General features: G+C 41.2%; 1 protein-coding gene across 5 annotated transcripts in view; it reads right to left on the reverse strand.

Annotated features, from left to right (window-relative positions):
* ralgapa2 (Ral GTPase activating protein catalytic subunit alpha 2) overlaps positions 1 to 19468 on the reverse strand; it is an 85920-nt gene extending 66452 nt beyond the window's left edge. For 3 of the 5 annotated variants that reach the window (XM_068580796.1, XM_068580798.1, XM_068580794.1), the window contains exons 1-3: positions 19174 to 19467; positions 5594 to 5704; positions 5177 to 5226 (exon numbers count right to left, since the gene is read on the reverse strand). In XM_068580796.1, the coding sequence (XP_068436897.1) occupies positions 5177 to 5226; positions 5594 to 5704; positions 19174 to 19279 (267 nt within the window). In that variant the 5' untranslated portion in view covers positions 19280 to 19467. Of the gene's footprint in view, positions 1 to 5176; positions 5227 to 5593; positions 5705 to 19173 lie in introns of all 5 variants that reach the window. The other 2 variants (XM_068580797.1, XM_068580795.1) reach the window with 1 other exon arrangement.
* Between the last annotated feature and the right edge of the window lie 2901 nt (positions 19469 to 22369).

Below are 22369 nucleotides of genomic sequence, written 5' to 3' on the forward strand. Positions count from 1 at the left end.
AGTCGTACTCCGGCATAAAGATGGGAGAATTACTGTGGTACAACTACAGCCTTAACACATTTACATGATCCGCACTTAGGTTTCCAGTCGCAGGGCCTGAACATGACAAAGAATACACTTCTCCAAGAGGTGGTCCACAAGGGCTTTTCGATGGCAGGGACAGACATGCAGTGCTCTCGGCAGGAAAGTAGCCATTTACATATTGTGTAGGTCTTTGATATAACGCAGAGATGATTATACCATCTAGAGACAATGGAATCTCCTGACAGACACAAAGCCCTAACCCACCAACATACGGCAAAGCCACTACTGCAAGAGGTGCACGCAGCCAACAGCTTGTCGAACGCATACACAAAAGATTGTAACACACAGGATATATAGTATTGGGAATAAAGTGAAATACTGTTAATAGGTATTAACTTTGCAGTACAACATATTTTGTTCCCTTCACAATGGAGACAGTGCAAAAAGATATCAGTTGCACACCGGCTCTTTGTTTAAAGTGCTTTACAGAGGAAGTCCACACACTGTCGACCAAACCAGACTGCTTATTTACATGCCAACCAAATTTTCTCAGCTTGCCCCTGATTATTTGGTGTTACGTAAATTCAAGCGGATACATCTTATATGACCATAAAATATCATGACGTTTAACTTTTACTTTCTTGAGTTTGACTTGAAAATAATAATAACCCAAAATACACTGACTTAAGAGCAAAACTACTGAAGATGTTTCCATTCTCCTCTGCAGCCAGTGGGTGGCAGCAGCGGAGTGCAAACAAACTCCTCCCGCTGCGACCAACAGCCCGTCAGTACAGACATCAGTTCTTCCTCTTTTCTATGTGAAAGCCAAGCTGCAGCAGGTTCCTCTGGGACCATTTTAAACAGACGAAAGCTAAATGTCAACGGAGTCAACAAAACAAATATGCATCCACAAAGAAGACCTGAACTAATTTCTAATGTTCTCTTACTGGTTTTAAATACTCTATTGGTTTCATTCAGTTTTTTATTTCATGTTTACCATTCTTTGATCGCTGTATTGCATTATGTATTTTGCCTTTTTATTAATGTATACCTGGATTGAGGTGGATCCTAACCCACCTGCCGCTACTGAAAAGCACTTTGTGTCACCTCTTGGTGTTTTTTAAAGGTGTTATGATGAATAAAGTGACTTGCATGTGACAAAAATCTACAACATTGTGTGGCAGAACTTTAAATCTGCTCCCGTTTGAAGGGTAAACACGGGCCAAGGTTGAAGCACATCCTCATTAAGATAGATTTACTCAGTGCGCACCCGAGCTACACTTAGTAAATTTGCATTCATGCATTAAACAATGACCCCCTGCTGGTGAGCTGCCAGTCATAACTAGGACTGCATAAAGAAATCACTTCGCTAAATGGCCTCGGGATGATTTCTCAGCAACATGCGTGTCAACATGTAGAGGAGAGTTTCATTGAATCAACCCAAAATGTTCATTGAGAGGAAAAGGAGGCAGAAAAAGACAGTTGACGGGTTTCTATGACACAGAGTGAAGCTGTGCTTTTAATTACCTACTTAGTAATTACTAACCATTTACAGACACAGAGCTTAAACAGTGCATTTCGGTGTGGAATGTAAATGAACACGAGTTATAATGAACCGTCTGTTTGCCATGAGCTACGGCAGGTGGACAACATTATGGCTCATTCCTCCTTAATTGGGCTTCATTTGTGAATGCTAAGTTTCTTAACTGGGCAAAGGCAATTGTTTGGAACGCATGGTCTTTTGGAAACAGCAATATCTTGCTTTTAGGCTGGCTCTTCTCCCTTTTCTGAATTCCTTCACATACTGTGTATGCCGGTCCTGTTTTGGTTTTCTGCAGAAAGCTGTGCTGTCATTTTGACACTTAGATCTTCACATGGCGTGAAACTCTCTGTGGGATAAAGTTAAATCAGTCAGAAGACAATAACTTGAATTCACATTCACCCATCAAAAAGGTTTCACTAAATATAATATTTAGGTATACCCATACAAGGCAACTTAGTAAGTCAAGCCTCAAATCTAGATGAGGGGCTTTTACAGAGCATTACGAGGGGAATTCAGAATGCTGAGTCAGGTCCGGATGACGGACAACAGGTCACGCTGAGGTCATATCCTGGAGAGAGAGCAGGTTTGAACAGACTTCCCTCGGAGTTTTGTTGGTCCCACAGCTGTCCCTTAACCTGTCCCACAACCTCAGTGGCACCAGTATTGCGCGGCTTTCAGACAGTGAGAGGTGATTTACAGTCATATGGGAGTGTAAACAAACCAGACTCCCTCAAGCCCAATAGGCTCGAGCTCGTCCTCTGACAGATAAAAAGATTATTTTCCAAACACAGAAAGTGGTCTCATGTGGTTGCAAAGTATTGTTAGTATCTGTCTAGAACAGCTTTTTGGCAGCTTTCACCCTATGTATTTATAATTGCTTGCACTCTGTACAGCAGCATGGGGCGACATACTAGGTGATCACAAAGCATTCATCTACACACCGATACAAATGGTTGCTAAAGGGAAACGGACATAATCCCACTGACGAGGATGTCGTCTCACGCACCTGCCGAGTGTTAACGCTCTAAAACTTTGTAAACAGGTGAGCATTGAGCTCGAGCATCAGACTCTGACAACAAGTTGCACTGGGCGCATATTCAGAACACAAATAATTTGTTCAAAGCTGTTCTTACTTGACTCTCTACCTTCAGAAGCCTTCGGCTCTTGGCAGCCTCCCATTACTGCTGCCCATCCCTCACTGTTAGTTAGACAGTTACCTTGAGTGACTTCAAAGTTCCTTTCATTGAACATCGGATTACTTGTTACACCTTGATTACACAAAAGTGTCTGTTGAACTTGTCATGCTACTTTTTAGAACAATTAGCAGCACTAGTGGTGCTGTAGTCGCATTATTTTAAATGGAGGGTGGCGTGGATAAGACCAAACTTCTCATTTAAAAAAGGACATGTACAATTTTCTATTCCATCCAACATCTTGTTGCATTCTCACAGAGAGCAGGTCCCTCATCTCTTGTCAGCTTTGCTGCAGCATCACAAGCTGCCATGGCGGATGCCTCCGTGGCAGCCGACACAAAGGGATCCTGGAAGGGAAAGGCTGCTGATGGCGGTGGGGGTGGGGTGTTTAGCAGAGTTTCAGGAGGAGGGACAAAAAGATTACCCCCTCTAGATATCTATTACTCAAACAGGCTCAGCACGGGGGAAAGCCTACTCCCCCACAGCAACCCAGGAAAAAGGGGTCACATACCTCATCATGACAGCAGAGTAATCCCCACATCGCCAGCTCAAGGCAAACGCACATGCTGGAGACGTGCGCGGTATCGGTCAACAAGATACGAATGCGAGAAGGGACGCAGGTGACGGAGAGGGCAGGGGACCATGATTCCCATGTGCACGGAGACACAAGGACACAACTGCGGTTTTTCAGGGGAATTCTTACACAAAAGAGAACGAGGGACAGTGATGTGGAGCTACATTGGTCACATGAACCTGTCACACAAGTGTGTTGCAAAGCACAGAGCCGCAAAATGACCTTTGTCTCAGCCGTTGTCCATTCATCGCCACCGCTCTGAGGCTTTTTGGACAAAGGCTGCTGGGGTTTATGCTTTGGTTGGTTGACCTGTGCGACTTAAACAACCGATACACATTTACAAAAAGTATTAGCCGGAGAAAGTGGGTTTATGATATTAATACAAATTCTACATAGGCTACACATGACTGCGCTTGTTACTGATAATTCATAAAAATGCTCCAATCCACTTACCTCAAAAATACAATATTAGTTAATCTTTCACGGCAATTGTCATTTCCCTGTACTATACATGGTGTACATTAGTAGTGCATGCTTGTGAGCACAAATGTATCCCTTGATATCATATTCACGACCACGTATGATCCAACATGCCTAATCTAATGTGGCGTACAGAGAACGTCTGCAGAGTGCAGCAGAGCTCAGGATCAAAGCAACTCTGTATCTGTCCTGTACACACCACTCAACGCAAGCTTATCTCCTCAGCTCATGGGTAAAAGCACACGGTGGCACAGGCAGAGGCTAAAAGGGGACAAATGAGGGTTAAGCTGCTTTCAATATTAGTTTTTTTCTTCTTCTTTTTTTATAAAAGATGACTCCATAAATATGCAGGAGGTATGAATCCAGGGTTTATTTACAGGTTAGATGACTGGATGTGTGCGGACAGGCCATCTTGGTCAGCAGAGGAGAAAACTGCAGGGATGTCCATTTTTTTATTTTACAGATGGTAATGAAGTATCAAAATATCTACTAAACAGCAAGCCAAGACACCCTTAAAATACAAACCTGAACGATTGAGTCTAGCATCAGCTGACGCACTAAAATACACAAAAGTGCATCATGCGTCCACCCAGACGGAAGAACCAAACAAAATGTATTGTGATAACATGAAAATAACAGTCCAAGCTACACTCGATGAGCCTGACTAGCACATTAGGAATCCAAAGCTAAAAACAGACAACAGCAGTGTCTGGCATGATGTTAAAGATCCTCTCTTTCTGTCCTTTCTAAGAGGGAATGGCTGACTCTATGTTAGACATTACACGTCCAAAAAGTTAGCCCAGGTGATCAGGAAAAACTAGGACAAGGCATATTGTACCAAGAGGGACAAACAGACATCCCAATTATTATATTTTTTTCAATCTGCTGTCACCCATACAGCCCTACCCTGTGCAAATGTAACTGGAGAGCAGGGTGTTTGTATTGGAAACTGGAGCTGCCTTTGGAGTCAGGTGGGAAAACAAGGTGGGGGACTTTAACCTGCATGTGCAACATCAGAGTGTTCAGAAGAATAGAGGGAGGGGCCAACCGACAGACGCGAGACACACCCACTCTGATTTGCATGCACACCTAGGTTCACAAAACAAGGATCAAACTAACAGCGTCAAAGGCTGGGAAATGGTTTAGCTCGGCTTTTCTTTTCTGCTTTCATCTGCACAATCTCCGAACGATTTCCAGGCTATTTGAGGCAAATTCAGGAAGTAGTCTGAGTTACACGCAGTATGGCACCATGGAAACTACGGTTCCGCCCCAGAGATCAGCAGTAAACAGGTTGAGGCTGAACCATCTATAGGTAGAAATCAGAGATGGAGAAAGGAGCAGAGAAGAAGACAGATGACTTACTTCAAAAATAAAGAGGATAGAGTCCAGCTCCTCCCTTTGAGATTTGTTCCCTGAAACACAAAGAGAGTACTTAGGGTTTTTAAACACATAACTGGGAGGAAGACTGCATTAGCCTCATCAATAATGCAACAATAATACAGGCCATTTTGTGAACAATTATTCCAAGAAACTTGTGTTACCATGAGAGCATACTCCCAGTGGGATATAACCCACTACCCACAATACTGTCGGAGTCGGGCTCATCACACAGTTATTCTGGGCATAACCAGAAATTGCTACTCTATGGTCACTGTGTTGTAAATGTGGGGCAGAGAGGAATCAACCCTTGTTGTAATGCGTACCACAGAGAGGAGGGAGAGGGTTAATTATTGAACCAACATTGAGGGTGGTGGGCAACGAGTGAACCCTTGAACTCACCTTTAAGTTTTAAGTTGCTTTCCAGTGTAATGAAATTTTCATAGAAGATAAAATAAATCTGAGAACAGTTGCTTTCGAAGAACGGCTTCAATTCACTCTTGTCAATGATATCTGTGAAAGAAAAGGGAAAAAGTGTCATGACATCTAAAATGGAAAACAAAAGTTTTGGCTATATAAATATAGAACAGTATAACTTTACATAGAAATAACTTAAAAATAAAAACAGGCCGTCTAGAACTCAATCACACTATTGTGGCTGTAATTTATATTTGTCCTGATCTTAAAAGACAGAATTACAGTTAATACAATACAATAATCCAAACAATAACAATAAATGGTGCTACTTGTCTGACCATAACAGATACGGTGATGATTTTCTTTCTCAGAAATTCTGTGAATCTTCCCAACCAACAGGAATCCATCATGAAAATGATTTAAAGGATAATGTTTGATTTTGTCAGTATTTCTTATAGTTACTTGTGTGTTTCAAAGTGTCGCTGTTCATTTGAGTGTACAGAAAGTTTAACCAAACTGTCATTACAAACAAACGTATTTTGAGACAAATAACTGCTTCTGAGCGGTCCTGTGAGTGCATTTCCTTATTTTCAAGCAGATACCCGACTCGCCGTCTCTTTAATTCAAAAGTGACACTGTTGCACTGAAGGCTTTCCACTTGTTTTTCATTTTGCAGACAGTTTACATTAAGGCAAACCGCTTCACTTCCTTATTCCGCGTAACTTCCCTACCCCTCACCTGTTATTGTCAGTGAAATGATGACAGACTCTTTGGAGTTGTTGAGAAACAACGTTGCCTTCCAAACTGACCATTTCACAACCCCTGAATAGGTGCAGAACTAAAGACCTCCTCTTTGTTTGACAGTCTGATACAATGATCAATTTCTCGTTTCAGGTGGAAAGAGAAGCATAAAGTGAGACTTCAAGGAACTCGCATGAATGTGCTACTGAACTTGTGTTCAACTCTTAATCTACGTTTGTCTTCAAAAGGTTTTCAGTCACCATTTGGGATGTCAGCTTGACCTGTCAGTTTAGATGAGTTTGGGGATTCTTTCATGTAGTTGTGTGGTCCTATAGAGATGGAGAGGGGTGGTCTGGATCAAGGCCAGGCTGAGGTGCGTCGGTGGCCACACAAGCTCAAGCTGCAACCGTTAATGATGAAAACAGGTATACAAGTGTACCGCCTCAAAAAAAAACTGGTACTGACAAAATCCGAAATTCTCCATGTAATGAATCCCTACCATTTGTCATACTTAGACAACCGTGGTAATGAGATGAGACTGGTTTGAATAATCAAATGTAGGCCAGGAGAAGTACTGGCACACTAACAGCAATTAAGGTTCACCTTCTGTTGCAATTCTCCCTCTACCACATGGCAAACTGGAAGACTCCCAAAAGCAGTCCAGCTCACGGGGAGAGCTGGAAATATGTGGTGTGCGACAAAGATTCAGATGAATTATCTTTGCCCTGAGATTAAAGCAAAGATAATGAAGAGGCACGATAGGAAGATCAAGTCAAATGCATGGCTGCCATTAGTTTTCCTTCTCGATGCAGGATAAACAGCAAGGCATCAGCTGAGGATGCCAAGAGGGCGACTGGCTCTTTGAAAGTTAAAAGGACACATATCACGCTCATTTCCAGGTTTAGAACACGTTTACACTCTTTAAATGTTTGAAAACCACTTTATTCTCTTCATACTGTCTGTCTCACCTGTATAGGTAAATAGGTGAATATCTGTATTCACCCTCAGTGTATTTTGATGATTATACAATTGTTCCAACACTCACAGGTAGCCTGAGACCAATTCTACGTTGAAAAATAAATTGCAAAAATGTATCTGACTATTTTCTCATTGTGTCTTTCACACCAAAGAACACACCCAATGCTCAAACTGCCAAAGTAGCAACGCAATACTAAATACCCCCTTGCTCCTGGAATTAAGATAATCACGTTTCCTTAATTCACATTTAAGCGCAAGCACAAAGTTCACATCCTAGCACACACTAACTGGAAACCTTGAGGAACACTTTAATGGTGGGAGTAATGATTGTCCATGCAACGACTTAGGTCTTTCAGCCAGTAAGAAGTCCACAGAGCAATTCTCCCCTCTCGGTAAAGTCTGCTTGTCATTTGCGAAGCAACACCACTACTGTGGGTAATATGTTATCTGACTTGTACTTATGACAAACATGCAGTGAATACACCATTTATATGATGTTTTATAAAATAAATACTGAATATAACTGTTTCTTTTCTCACTGACGGCATTGGTTTCTTTGTGTTCTGAGCTGGCAGCATCAGCTTGCAACTAACTTGTGTTCAGTATCAGTAGATGATAAACTAGACTTATGAACAACAATAATGCTCCTGCCTGAAAAAAACCCATGGGTTACACAAAGACGTGCGCAGAGAATGGACTTGAGCTTATACCGACTCAAACACCTCTCAAGGACAAACATATTAATAATATGTCATTGGCATATGTAGGCATTAAGATTCCAGATTGTCACGTAAAGGCCAGAATACAAAATACACTATTAAATACAATATGAGTTTTATTTTCCTACAAGTTAATTCACAACTCAAGTCTCTGAAATGAAGCCATTCTAGTTATGGAGGACCAGAAATGTGACCCTGGCCAATACCCGAGGGTTGGGGTATGACAGCGCTTCAGTCTTCGCCCATCACATGGGTCAGTTTTCTAAACACGCTCTATTTTATTGGAAGAGTTTCCTGAATCTTTGCAAGCTATGGAAAACAGTGTCAGAGGGGAAAGGAAACCAAATTTGGAAGAGCACAAGGTCAGTGTTGGTGTGTTGTTGTTGAGACAGCTTGAGCATGTAATAGTGTCATGCATGTCACTCGGTGGGCTGATGTCCAGATAAAAACAGCTCTGAGCCAAATTAAAGCTGACTTGCTCCACATTCAGCAAACTCCCTCAGACAAAGAGTTGCTTTGGTCTGTATTCTATAATAAGATCATTACTCCCGTCTCTTAAGATCAGTTCCAAGGATAATGATGTAATGCCGAAATTAATCAATTTTCAAAGCAAAATTTGAACCCTTCTAAATAACCAATAGAATGTTTTAATATCAAATAGGTCTGATCAGTGGAAATGGTATACCTGTGTGCATGAGAGAGATAGAGAGAGAACAGAGAGGACGTTGATGTGATGATTATGCAGCTGATTTGAATATTGTTGCATGCGTGAAGAGTTGATGGGGGGTTGGGTCAACTTCGTATGTCAGGCTGCATGTCAAAGGGCCGTCATCTTATGCTCGCCATCCTTCAGACTCACTGCTCCCCATCTGCTCAGACACCACGTACCGGCCACTGAAGCATGACGAATGGAGGGAACGGACTCGAGGGGAGAAAAGAAGATTTTCCAAAAAGAAAACAAGCCTAATGACAGCAAGCAAGACTCTGAGGTGGAAGCTAACCCTCTTAGAAAAGGCTGACAAGACACTGATCAGCCTCCCGGAGGTGCAATTCAGACAAAGACAGTACGAATTCTTGACGTATCTGTACGAACAGTTTCCTGTCCAGGCTGCATAAGTATGTCAAGGATCAAAGGTCAGCATTAATTCTCATGCAAGAGTAAAGCCATCTGTTCACAAAAATGTTGAGACAATATTGGCCAAACAAGACAACATCAACAGCGTCTTAAAATTATTGAACACCAATATTTCAAAATCCTTGTGCATGCTAAAATATTATATAAACATAATGTGATAATTATACTAGCATAAGGTCTGAATATGTTTTCGGTTACAATCTCTGATTCAGCTGAGGCGAGTACAAGTAAAAAGTTGTATATGAATTAACACCACTTATGAGAATCATTCAGCATGAACTGTTAGAAATTAATGTTGGCTGAGTACAAAGTTTTGCTTTTCGTAAAAGAAATACTTGGCTGAAAAGATAAAGTCGTACAATGGAGGTCAGCCATGTGAACTACAATATCCAGCGAGATCAGTCACTCAATGTGCTCCACTGACTTCTCGGGTAACAGCGTGCGGACAGAGAGAGAGAGACTGAACCTTTTCTCCGGGCCCTGGGAATTGAAAGGATGACACCGTATCCTCTGAGCCCCACAGGATAACGGTGTCCTTCAATTGACACACCCCTGTCTGCAAGACTCTTGTGTCAAAGGCAGGAAAAGAGTGCTGGATGAACGGCAGCTGTCGAGAGCTGTGATCACGCAGCGCTGTCCCGGTGGGAGGAAACCATGCGTCTTAACACTGGCAACTGCAGCTGAATGAGCCGATAGCTTGGCTCCCTCGTTTTCAGAACCCCCTCTGTTCGAGGACGCAACGTTAATGCCAACACTCGCTGACGGGATTCACACATAATAGCACTTCTTATAGAGGGGAGAGTGCTGATGAGCAGATAAAAGGTGAAGAGAATGGAAAGAAGGGTGTAGAAGAAAACCCAGCCAAGTTCAGTAACAAAACAAACCAAGGGTTAATTGTTTTCCTAAATGCCATCCTATTAATTCTTCTTCTTCTTCTTATTGACTGAGGCTTAATACTCAGCTATTGCCCCACTTCAGCTGCCTGAATTGCAGTAAACGGACTATTCTGCAAGGGGATATTAAGTCACCCTTATTGTTAACCGACAAAAAAAAACATATGAACAATGGACTAGATACCGCTGACAGTGATAACTTAATGATGCAGAGACCTGCAATTTTCTCTAGTGGAATCAATAAACGCATGCCAAACAGAGCAGCGTGGCAGGTTTGGGTTGGGGGACACTGTTCTTCCATTGTGATACGTTTCCTGTTTAATGTCAAGGAAAGGCAGATGTTCTAACCCCGTATGAGAGGACCATCTGGAAGATAATAGAGTGCACACGGCCACAGCTGAGGGCCAAACTGTAATATTATGAAGGGCAAAAAGACACAGCATCTTTTCTTAAAGTGTTATGTGAACGCAGACATTGTAACTGCACTTTAATTTCCACAGGAAAATAAAAAAAAAGTCCAATTTGAAGGTCAGTGCAAAGATTATGCCACTGTTTTCCAACCCCAAGCTGGATCACGACACGAAGGGTCTTCTCGCTGTGACTTCTGGGGCCAAGGGTGAACGAGTGGACTGACCTGCTGAGTGCCACACAGTATTGCATAAATCGATGGCATGTCTTTGGTGGTGCATAACAACTTTGCGTGAGGTAACCGTAGGACACCGTCCATCTGGTGGGCCAAGCAGCTTCATGTTAAAGCTTCAGCTGAATAATTAGTGTCTCTCTCGGTTGCTTGCTATTCTAATGAACTGACGTTAAACTGGGTTTGCCCGGCGAGCGCTCGGAGAGCGCACACAGCGGTGTGCACATAGGGCTTGTTAGCCAAACGGGTGAAGGTCATCTAGTCTGCTGAAGCCTCCGGTATATTTACACAATCAAAACCAAACTGGCCACTCTGCCCACAGCTCCTTGTTCAAACTTAATCAGCACACAACACGTGCAATAAGAAGTGCTCCCATTTAATGTCCAGGGGCTGTGTTAAGCCACATTTAACCCTCTGGACGACTCACAATGCATACCATTTAAACCACCTGACACAAGATCATTAATATGCCACGTCATACTCAAAAAGCAATCTAATTAGGCCTTTGATCAGACACACACTCACTTGCATTAGCTCTGGCCTAGCTAACGCTGCAGGTGCACTTTATTCTTGCCAGAAAGGAGATGAAGAGAGAGCAAGAGAAAGAGAAAGAGAGAGAGAGAGAGAGAGAGAGAGAGAGAGAGAGAGAGAGAGAGAGAGAAAGACAGATAGGTTTCTTTGGCAGCATGCTCAGATCAGACACAGAGGACTCTTTAAGAGCTCCGGCAGAGGGATGCCTGGAGGGTGCCAGCACATAGTAGAGGAGACGCGGGGGTGGTAGCTAATGTGGAAGCTAATGGATGCACCAGAGATGGTGCTTCCCTTTTTAAATGGGTTTCTACAAACAAAGAAGGACCAACTTAAAAGAGACTGCATGATATTGATCATTTCAAGGAATAAAGAGATGTGTTCTTTTGGGATTTTTTAAAAATTTTTATTCATCTTGGGTTATGCATCAGGGAGACCGCAAAAGGCGAGGTAATAGACACAGTACTTTCCAAAATTATACTTTTTCGAGTTCAGTTCAATTTCAATCACCATTTATAATGAAATAAATGTAGACATTTAGCTGCTTTGCATTTTTAAACACTAAATACATTTTTCCACAATTTTCTTTAACTATAAATGTTACATTTCTTACCCCCATAGTTTAAAATGTTCTCTTTCAATGTTATACTATCGTAGCTAAAAAAAAATGAACATACAATACTTAAATGTAAATTAGGGACATTTAAATTACCCCATATTGTATTCCATGTACATTCTGTTGTGTTTTCTTTGGCTACAGTGAAGACAAAAGAAACAAGAAGCAGATCAGCTACTTTGTGTCCAATGGCTGCATGAAGAAGTTGATATTTAACCAAAGTAAATGGAGTTTAATCATAAATCTGTTGAAACCCGCTGAGGAGGGCAAGTCTGTCACATGATGCAGTTTACAGTTACAGTAACATTGTGTAGCGGGTTGCATGAGCCTCATAAGGCCTTGATAACACACTGCTGATTCTGATACTGGTGAGTGCGCTCCACGCTGCGCCAGCCAGGAGACGTCAATCATAATTCAACACTCGCTGGGGCAAATTGAAGTTCTTTATCGAGGAGGGTCGATTAAAGCCAATTCACTTAGCTTTCTCTATCAGGTTTTGACAATGAACTCATCTTTCATGAATTGATTTTACTTATTAACCTTTAACTTTGCAGCATTGCACAATAGTTGACTAACAGCCATGTACACGTGAGGCGGGCTCACCATGGTTAAGTTGCCATATAGTGAGTCAATAAACTAGCTCGGCCATGCAGTGCATCATCCTCACTGAGTAATGTCTCCACAGAGAACGCTTAACACACAGCCCGGCTAAAGCAATAGAACAAACTAGCATGACAGTTCATATAGTGTAAGGCACATTATATTTTACAGGGGGTACATCACTGAAAAAAGGCTGAGAGCCACTGGCGTAAGGTATGACGCCAGCCTGTAATAACTAAACCTTTAAAAAATAGTCAACTGGCTTGTAATGGCTATAAAAAAATAATTGAAATATAAGGATAAATGCTACAGCAGAGTGTCGTTACATTGGTTATGATTTAGGCTTCAGCACCAACTGCAGAATTGCACTAATTACAAAAAGGGCCATTTTTGCAATCACAACACTCATTGTGCATAAGATCATTTCATTATGACGCCACTGTGCCAAGCGCTCGATGAATGCCACTCAACTTGCGGCCCGTCGAGCTGTGTAACAGATTGGGGACCGTGGGACGACACAGAGCACAGTGGGAAAGAGTCATGGTAGAACTGGCAAAGCCTGACCTTATCCCAGTCTGAGTTCACACATTCGAGAGGGGCTTATTTCAGAAGCTTAGCACTGAGGAGCTGCTAAACTGGCAACTTTCATTCTTCATCATCAGGTGGCACTAATCTCCTCATCTTTACCAACACAAGGGTTTCATTTGTCTCCCTGTAACACCAGACCTTCTGAACAGCAAAAAAAAGTCTCAAATTCAAACTATTTCCGTATCACTGTCAACAGTGGTATATTATCACCTTTCCTTCTAGCAAATGGTATAAAATATCTCTTTTCGCATCTGTAAGAAACTCTTCCTGCAAATTATTCGTATGTTTAATTATAAAGTGAAACAAATGTATGCTGCAGATGAATCTTGCGCTTGTTCTTGGTTCATTTACAAAGCTAAAAAAAACGCAAATTGGGGGAAAGTAAGGGAGGCATGAATCATTTTATTTAATCGGTGACAGATGAAAAAACATCCACTCTAATGTAAAAGCAATAAATAAGGATTGCCATTCAACTTTAGCTGATCCCTTACTTTTTTTTATACATGTAAATGTAATCACCAAGGGGCTAACAGAAGGGAACACAATAAGGGAAGACAAAGGAGATGCCTGCAAAACAATCTGTATATATTTTCTCATATCTTTTGCCGAGCCAGAATGTGCTCTCTAACAAGTCTGTGTGGCAATCTGCTTGTGCTGGAAGCCAAAGCTAAGTGTTTATTTTCCTCTGGCTTTAAACCTGGGAAACCATAGCAGATTAGCGGGAGCTTGGACATGAAACATGAATCCACTTTGAGATCAAGTCTAGATAGCAAACGCTGTCCGAGTAAACTTCAGGTCTTGGGCTCGGTTTGGCTATTATGAAAGCATGACAGGTACACAGTGGAACTAGACAAACCGGTTTTTCGTGTGCAGTGTCAAATCGTGTGTGCATCTTCCACCGCAGAGCACAGAGCACTGGTGTTTTCCTATCTCTAGCTCCTGAGCGGGCCAGCAGAGAAAGGAAAAGGGAAAAAAGCCTTTCATTCAACACCATGTGATTCATATCACATCTGAAAAGCTTGGTTCTAAGCAAGCCCTGCAACACTTAAGAGTAATGGCACAGACTGAAGACAGAAACCTCTCAAAAGGTTTCTGTGCAATTTCGAAATATAAAGAAATATCCGAGAGGTCAACAAAATGTTTTTAGAAGTCATGTGTTACAACATGTAGGCTAATGAAATAAATACGTCAATAACCAGTTAGCTCTGAAGCCCGTCTATAAACAATGGTCTCCAAAAAAAAATACAATATTCGACAAAAGAGTAAAAGTTTTTTGTATTAAAAGTTAAAAATGTTAATAATTACTCTTAATACATAAGTATATAGGAAGGACACAAGATATTGAAATAGATTAAAGTATTTATGTCAGGCGAGCTCCAGACCATTACAGTCTGCTCTCTGATGTAAACTGACTGTACTTTAAAAAAATAAATAAATAAAGCAAACAATTAATCAAACCTGTGATATCTCGGCAGAATTTGTTAACTAACAACACCCGTTTTGACTATTTGTCTGACCTGACAAATAGTTATTATTGTGGTATGAACACACAGCAGCGTCCCCATTAAGGTTTGGTGAGCCAGCACCAGTAATATAATGTGCAACAGCTAACTACTCTGTTTTTTCATAGTTTGCCATTTTAATACCTCTGAGATTGCAGCACAGGAATTTATTTAGGGCCAACACAATTTGAATTGTTAAAGGCTGATATCACAACAATAGTTTGGAGCAGGTCAAAGCTTATAGACGATTAAGAGCGGACAGCGTCTCGTTATAAATTCGACAGAGAACTTTTGAGAGGAGAAATTATCTAAAAAGAGTCAGATACGAGACAAATACCACTCGTCAACTTGCCGTTAAATCAGCTGTATTTCAATGCAACATTTAGCCCAATAATGTCATTTGAGTGTAGTTATTTCAAAAGTTATATCTTGCTACCTACAACTCAAGCTAAAACAATGCAACTTGACATAACAACATTATTTAAATGGTTAAAACCGATGATTCTGTGGCTCATTCCACATTTCTTCTTTCAAATATTCTTCTCAAGCAGCTCTTCAGATCTCATGCTCAGGGCAATCGCTAAGATGCTAAATGCCAAGACCATAATGACAGCAGCTGTTCACGCATAAGGCAACAAGACACTAAGACCTGGTACTGGCCTTCTAGTATTGCCTAACTTCAACAGCGTGCACTCTTGCCGTCACAGCTATTAACAGTGTCACTAACAAATGCCTTAATGATGATGTTTTTGCCCTCTACTCAGGAAATGAAGTGTCATAATGCTTTAAAGTCTGTATGTTTATCTTAATTAGTGTTGCTTGATATTTTGGCCAAGGAGGTAATTGAAATCCTTTTGTACAGATTTCATTTTCAAGTTGAAAAAAAAGAGGCCATTTGTGCTTATCTGCGTCGTCAGCAACTTCAACTTCAGTGTGTGATAGCCTGCAAGGAAGTAAGAGGAAAAAGCCTCAGGACCCGAAAAAGTGACTAAAACCCATTTGTGATAGCTTACGCTGGTGGTTTTAACACTTGGCAAAGAACCCTCAAGAGTTGACACCATGCCTACAAAATGTGGAATAGAAGATTAAAAGATGTTAAGAGGCTGACGTTATTCACACGTCTAACCGGAGGGTTTTGAAAAAAGGGTAGAATCAGAAGTCGAGTGATCTCACCCTTTACTTCAGCCCCACAGAGGACCTTGTTGAGAGCCCTTCCAGTGTTGTGCACATTGTTTCCGCCGGTGCTTTACCTTGCAATTTCCTCTTATACCAGCTGCGCTTTCAGTTGACCCTGGCCTCAGCAACACTTGGAGCACGCACATGAAGAAAAGGTGCAACGACACTACATTTCTTTTAAAGACAAGTGCAGATCTTCCTTTAAAAAAAAAAAAGCATCAGCTTTGGCCATAAATTCCCACACCTAAACTCACAAACACATCTGACTGTCGTCACTAACAACACCTGCACACATTCACTGTTGTTCCCATGCAGTTCACTAACAGTTCCAAGCTGAGCTCGTTTACAGCAGTTAAAGAGAACAAAAGCAAACAAACAAAAGCTCTTTGAGGTGTAGCCCTATTTAGTCAATTAGGTAACGTTATTAGTCCTATTAGACCTGACCATGGAAGGAGCAAGTGATAAATCTCCTTGAGGAATAAATGGGTGTTCCCTCAAACAAGCACTCTTTTAGTGTGTACAATCAAATTAGTAAGAGTTGTTCTTTATTATTGGGTTCATTTCTACCGTCCTCTTTAGGCCTATTTTTGGAGGAATGGGGGCAGTTGTATGCAACAACAAATGCAGAACGACTCGGGACCGTGCGAGAGAATGACTTTGAGCAGGAATGAGTCGTTTGTGCCTCCATTGAGAGAAGCAGTGAACGATCAGGTGGTTTGCTGGGCTCCTGTAATTAACAACCTCAGCCAAATCCAGCCAGGCATGACCAGCAAATTAACATGCAGCGGCTTTCACACTCTATCCCACAGATCTGCTCAGTCAGTAAGCAGAAAACCAATACAGGACCACTCTGAAAATAGCTCAGACCACAGATTGTACTTTCAACACCAATACCACTGATACTATGACAAGTTTCAACAAGCTGGTTTAACAGACCTCTGACAATGACTTTCAAGGGCGTTTACGACAACGTTAATAAGCTGCCATTAACTGAACTTGGGTACAAATATTGGTAGGACATTACAGGTGGAATGTTTGTTCAAGTTCACTGAAATAAACTAAAGCTGTACATTTAACCGACATATGAGGGACAGCCTCATTTGCCTGAGACTTTCATCTCAGGCAAATGTTATTCTTGTAAATCTAATGACTAGTAGGATTTACACACAAAAAACGAACACTGTCAGCAATTAAATGAGGCCAGCTATATTCCCTCAAGTCCCTGTGCCGTCCTCCACAGCACCCCGTCTCTCATCACTGCTTCCTGTCCACAGAGGAAGCAGCAGCAGCCAGAGGAAGTCCTTCCTCAGCTGAAAGCATGGTGAAATCAAGGAGGTTAGGGGGACATCAACGTGTAGGCCCTTCTATCAGCTGCTGGACAAACAGACCAGTCTTATCTTTAACTGCACATGGGTGAAAGAAAAACAGAGAGCATGCAAAGCTTTGTATTGACCTACACTTTGGTTGTACTAGTCTTGACATTGAAAATGTGCTATGATAGCAGAAAGAAGTAGGCTGGCCAGTTAAACAGTTTGGTTCAAACAAACTGAAAATTGTGTTGATGACGATGATGATGATGCCAGCTGCCACAGCTGCGCCACCGTGCACAAAATCAATAAAAATGGAAAATACGCCACTATGATTGAAGCACGCGTGTCTGACTCAAGCATGCATCAGTTAACAAATAGTTCAAATCCTAAACATCTAAAAGATACGTTGTTTCAGACTTATTTCAAAACAAGTTTCACTGCTACTGCAGACATAGCGTCATGGGTAAGCTTTGCCTAAAAGTGCATAATTGCACATCAATTTAGGTTCGGCAATATTACTGTGGTTCACAGTCCTCATCTCTTTATGTATTGTATTTTGAATATTTTAGTCAATATCACCACATATAAAAAGAGACAATGTGCACTCAAACTGTATTTTGTTCATTACCTGTGGATATTTATTGACATATTTTATGCAATATAGGTGCACTGCAGATAGTGTGCAGATCTAATAGCCAATGCTGTGTTAAATACATTTTAATTAAAGTATGTGTGCGTCTCATTAGTTATAATTATATTGTCATTATCAAATGCAAAAAAACAACAACAATATATCTGCATGATACAGCAGCTAAACTGCTCTCCAAATATCAGCATCAGCCAGTAAATACCCCATATCGGTCAACCGCTAGTATAAATATGATGAGTTCATAAGACTACATATTAAACTGCATTACAATCCCTCGACACAAATTCTTTGGGCACAGAGCAATACTTGAGCATAACTGACCTACTTTGCAATTCTGGAGAGAAAGCACATTGTACAGTATGTTCGTTGCACTCATAACGAATCCATCTCAGTTTTCCTCTATTCATCACAATTCCCTCCTGACAACTTTCTTCCTTTCCACTCTCCTAAAGTATCTATACTGACCCCGTTTTAGCCGTGATACTAAGAATAACAACAGAAGTGAACATACGCTGCAGTCCCCGGTACTATGAAGGTCATCTTCTGCAACTGAAGTTCAAGTATAAAGTTGATCTTGAGTCATGCGGATTCAGTTTCAGCAAAACAGAATGCACATAAACTATTTAACTTGTCATCTGCCATCTCCTTACATGTTGCAAAGTGGATCGGACACTCAAAGAAATCCACTAAGTGACTCTTTTAGATTGATCAATGAATGAAACCATGAAAGTGGATTGGAAATATGTTCCATTATGTGTAATATAAAACTTAAAACGTGCAGCATGTGTTTGGAATATCACAGACTAGGACAGGTGTTGTAACAATAGCCACACAACAGGTTTATGAGACACATTGCACTTCCTTGTCCAATGAAACAATGAGAAAGATATCATCAATTTAGTTTCTTTAAGTTTAAATATGTCCTGTAATGTCCCACATCAAATATCCAAAAGGACACAGTAACTTGATGGCAGCTCAGCCAGCTAGAGATCCAGAGGGAAGCTGTATTCTCACTCCAGTGTTAAGTAGACACACTGTGACCTCTGTTTGTCAGGGGGTCGAGCCAACGTTGCAAACACTTGCCAGGATGACACAGGAGTATATGACAACAAAGGCTTGTGGTGGGCATCTGCTTCCGAAGCGACTGATGCCCTGACCAGGCAGCGTCAGTTAGCATTGGCTAGCTAGCTAGCCACTGGGGAGAGCTAGCATCCATGCCTCACCTCAGTGCGTCTTGCCCGATATTTGTACATTAAAAAATTCAATGAAAATTTGTGGTGAGTGGCAAACACTTCCGATTTCGAAAACGTTTTTTCCTCCGTGCGAATGTATATTACCTGTCAGCTAGCTTCGTCCCTGTGGTGACAGCCAGCCGGCTAACCTGACGCCTTGTTTGACGTTAGCCGTCGGCTGATGCCAGCTAGCCGGAGCTAGCTAACCGTCGGCGATGCAGCATCATAAAAAGAGAAGCCCGGTGACATTTCACTCACCTAACAGTGACCGCAGGTGTTTGAGCCGGGTCAGCACATCCTTCTTTGGGTCCAGAACTTTCTGTGTAGATTTCTTGACGTCTCCATGCCCCCTTCGAGTGAACATACCGCTGTGAAATGCAACCGTGGAAGCTGAAATCACCTGTGTTTCCCACCATGCACCAAGCCTCCAGTGCGACTGTCACTTTCCTCACCACCACCACTCTGCTGCCTGCTCGGTAAACATTCGGCCAACGGCCGCTAGAGTTTTCTTTTTTTGGTGGGTGTGTAAACACGGAAGCGCAGCCTGACAGAGAGGAGTGGTCAAGATTATGGGAATAATACGCCTCCTTGTTTATAACCGCTCCACCTTGCACTTCCAACGCTGTTTGCTTTGCACGCGTTTTAACCTTCCAACCTACTTTACGTATTGGTAGTTTAACGCCGAGCCGTCACATTGTGAAGAGAAAGAGGTTCAAGTCCCGAGAATGGGAACAGCACGTTTAAGGGTAATGTCTGGCAGTGAACTTTTAGGTTCAAGACCGGCACCCATCTTCGGTCTAAAACAAGCGATTCCACTTTAATTTACACAATAGACGTCTGGTAAGAGGAGATTGGGGTCTGGTGGTTTAATTGCTCCGAAGCGCCCTCTGGTGTTGGAAGTAGTGAAACACAGTTAACCGGTAAGTGCATGGGAATGAAGAAGACAGACAACTATTTGAGGCCATGTTTGGGATCACTCTACCACAACAAAAACTATTTCCATCATTAATTTATCTAAATATTATTTCCTTGATAATTTTTTGATGCATAAAATGTCAGAAGAAAACATTATTTCCATTATTGATTTCTCAGCATATAATCTTTTCTTGATAATCTTTTGATAAATTAAATGTCAGAAAAAAAGGTTAAAATGCCCAGTGTAATGTCAAAGTGCTTTTTTGTCCACCCAAATCTTCAGTTTTGATATCATACAAAAATGTATTATTATGAAAGTTGTTGAATTTGTAGTATTACATTAGTTTTTTGTCAATTCACTAATCAATGAATTTAGCTATGAATCATTAATTCTGTGGACTAATCTTTTTCAGCTTTGTCAGGACTTTAAGAAAAAGCCAATTAAAACCAAATCATAATGCATGTTATAACACGCTTGTGTTTTACAGGCTATATTTCAATATATGCAGTGCAACATGGACACATTTCACATGGTTTCTCTGAGAACCGGGACACTCAAACTGCAATGTCATTAGTATGTGATCATTACACATACAATGTCTGCACTTTTGTTTGGAGACTTTACGGTTTTCACTACAGACATTGTGTGCCATGTGTGGTAAGCACAGACGTAATCAATAACATTAACGTTGGCTACGTTCCATTTCAGTGTTTTAGTTCCAGAGCTTTGCTCGTGTGCATGCCGGCTCTGAATCACCATTGATGTTATTGGGGCATCTTTGCGCTTCCCGCTACAAGAAGTGTAAAAAGGGTAAATGTGATTGCTATAAAAAAAAAAAGAAAGAAAAGAAAGGTCCATTAAATTTAGGTTTGGGTCTTCTATGTGAAACAAAATTCAGTGTAAAATGGTCAGTTTCTTCATGTTGTATGTAGAATGTAGTGAACTCCAGCGGAGAACCCTGCTCGCATTATAGTTAAAGCCTGTAGGAAAAAAACTGTGGGTGTTCCTACAAATATCCATAATGAATGCACCATTTGTTGCAATGCAGTTATGAGTGAACCAAGGAACCTAACTTCCAGATCAAAGACACTTGTATTTTTTGATATTCACACTCCTTTACTGTGACACTTAGAGAAAAAAAAAAGGTATAACAGCTTCACTGCTCACTCAAGCCGCTGCCACTTGACACTTTAACGGAGGTTTTGATGAATTAATATGAATACAAGGGATTTCTTTCTTTTTTTATAAATAGCGGAGCTCTCCTGCAGTTAAAGTAAACTTAGGGTTATAATGAATTGAACGGAGTTCAGTGTGCTCCCTGCTTTAATGGATTTTCAAAAATAATTTGTTCTACATGGTTGTGCAGACAGCAAATTCCATCTTGGAAATGAAAACATAAAAACAAGTGTTTACATTCTGAGATGAATCTTAAGTTTGAAGAAATTGGATGCATCCGTTAATCAACCCCAACAAACTGACATGCCGTGCAATCTCACACACTCGCTTGTCTAAACCTATCTCTCTTATTTTGGAGGCAATTAATTTTGAGGCTAAGCTGGGAGAATTATTTTATTCACACATTTTAGACACATCTCGTTGAAGAAAGGGCTTAGACCATAGAGTTCAACTTCGTGACTGAGAAATCTTTTTTAGACTTAAAGTCTACTTATCCCCCCCAACAAATACACATATAACCATATCTGTGCCATTGTTCCCTATATCACATATCACATAATGCAATACTGTTGTTTTTTTAAGACGTTGTATTATAAGATAAAGTTTACTATTAGAAAAATAGATTTATTTTCTATTTATTGAGCTCCCAAGAAGCTCAAGTGAGAGTCAAGTGAGATTTTGGATGACCAAATTTACCAGGAGATGGCGCCTAAACCGTTGGTGATTGGAGGCAAACAAAGCAACTCATTGAGTTTGTTTATTCCTATGAATACACATTGCACATGTGTAGCCTGCAAATACAGTTGTAAAAAAAAAATGAATAGGTCCTTTCATATTGCAAGAAAAGAAAGGAACTATTATCAAAGAAAACGTGCGACAAGTCTCAGAAAAGGAGTCGGTTTTGTTAAAATAACTCAACACGTAAAGCAAAATAAAAGCATTGACGGGAATGTCAGCTTTAAGTAGTCGACTGCGAGGGATCACATACTCTCCAGAAAGAAGACAAGACTGAATTTTATTTCATCCACCACCCCCACATATTGAGCCCTGACAATGTTGTGAGAGTGTTTGTCTGTCTTTTTCAAGGTTCCGCACAATGGATGTCTTGAATGATCGGAGAGGGAACAGAGGGGAGTGAGAGTGGAGGCCAAAGAGGAGGAGTAAAAAAAGAGGAGTAAAATCAGCCTTTGCCCTGCAGTTTGGTATGACACTCATTATCTGAAGTGGGCCATTCTGAGGAAGGAGGAGGTTGCCTGTCACAACAGATGTTGATTACACAAAACAGGGTAGTTTGGAAGGATGCGTGAATAAAAACAAGCTCCCACACACACACACACACACACACACACACACACACGCACA

This window comes from Clinocottus analis, unplaced genomic scaffold (assembly GCF_023055335.1).
Source record: "Clinocottus analis isolate CAN_PGR_092001 unplaced genomic scaffold, fCliAna1.0.p SCAF_17, whole genome shotgun sequence".
Lineage (NCBI taxonomy): Eukaryota > Metazoa > Chordata > Actinopteri > Perciformes > Cottidae > Clinocottus > Clinocottus analis.